Source organism: Arachis ipaensis, chromosome B01 (assembly GCF_000816755.2).
Source record: "Arachis ipaensis cultivar K30076 chromosome B01, Araip1.1, whole genome shotgun sequence".
NCBI classification, from domain to species: domain Eukaryota; kingdom Viridiplantae; phylum Streptophyta; class Magnoliopsida; order Fabales; family Fabaceae; genus Arachis; species Arachis ipaensis.
The window spans coordinates 16,134,107-16,135,141 of record NC_029785.2 but is presented as its reverse complement, the minus strand read 5'-3'; the positions used below and the strand labels follow the sequence as shown (position 1 = coordinate 16,135,141).

The 1,035-nt window shown below is 29.3% G+C and overlaps 1 protein-coding gene across 2 annotated transcripts in view; it reads left to right on the top strand.

The window, feature by feature from the left end:
* The window catches only part of LOC107626335 (L-ascorbate oxidase homolog), a 5,084-nt gene continuing 4,055 nt past the window's right edge, over positions 7-1,035 (top strand). Inside the window, exons 1-3 of one of the 2 annotated variants that reach the window (XM_016329210.2) lie at positions 7-12; positions 112-266; positions 363-472. In XM_016329210.2, the coding sequence (XP_016184696.1) occupies positions 117-266; positions 363-472 (260 nt within the window). In that variant the 5' untranslated portion in view covers positions 7-12; positions 112-116. Of the gene's footprint in view, positions 13-108; positions 267-362; positions 473-1,035 lie in introns of both variants that reach the window. The other variant, XM_016329202.2, reaches the window with a different exon arrangement.

Sequence of the window (1,035 nt, the reverse complement as noted above, 5' to 3'; positions counted from 1 at the left end):
TAGAACTAGCTGGTACTTTTCATTTTTCAATGCTCTCATTAACACTTAACTATGTATAACGTTTTGCATTAAAATTAAACTTGTGTATATCTTGTGCTTATTTTGTAGTAGACTTGATGGGATTAAAAGGGTTGGTGCAGTTGTTCTGTATTGTTGTGACTCTGGTGAGTGTGTGTTTGGTGCAACTGAAAGCAGAAGATGCATACAAGTATTTCACATGGACTGTGACTTATGGAACACTCTCTCCTCTTGGTACACCCCAGAAGGTAGTAGTAATTAAGGTTTAGTTTAATTTTAATTATGATCTTTCAATTAATGTAGTATTATTTTTCTTTGCTTATTGATGTAGTATTATTTTTAAGGTGATTTTGATCAATGGTCAATTCCCTGGGCCTCAACTTGACTTGGTAACAAACGACAATGTAGTTCTTAACCTTATCAACAAGTTGGATGAGCCATTTTTACTCACTTGGTGAGTTTCTCTGTTTATCCGTGTGCCTTTTCTTTCCCCTGCTTTTTAACATAAACATATTACTCTAATGGTGAGCATTTAATTTTCTGTATTGTCAACTTCTCATGCTATCATTGTGGCTTCGGGGTATTCTAATTTGTCCACTAAGAATGCGTTTGGAAGGAAAATTAAATTTAGACAAAGAGATAGAGACTAAAAGATTGTGACTGAGAAACTAAATTAAATCTTTATATTATATTTGGTGTAAAATGTACGAGATTGAGTTATATCTCAATATCATGTTTGGTTTAAGATAAATATAAAGATTAATACGTAGATTTATAATTTAAAAAGTTAAATGAGTGTATTTTTAGTAAAAAAATGTTATTAAAATTTCAGTTTTTGTTTTTAAAAATTTTAATCCCTTATATCTCTATTTTTTAAAAGTTGATTAAAATTTTAATTTTAGTCTAATCACCAAATACAATATTCAGCCACATTCTTTTAATCTTAGTCTCAATCTTAAAACAAATACAATCTAAGAGTGTCAGAGATAATGTCGTTAGTAAAAAATTAAATTTATC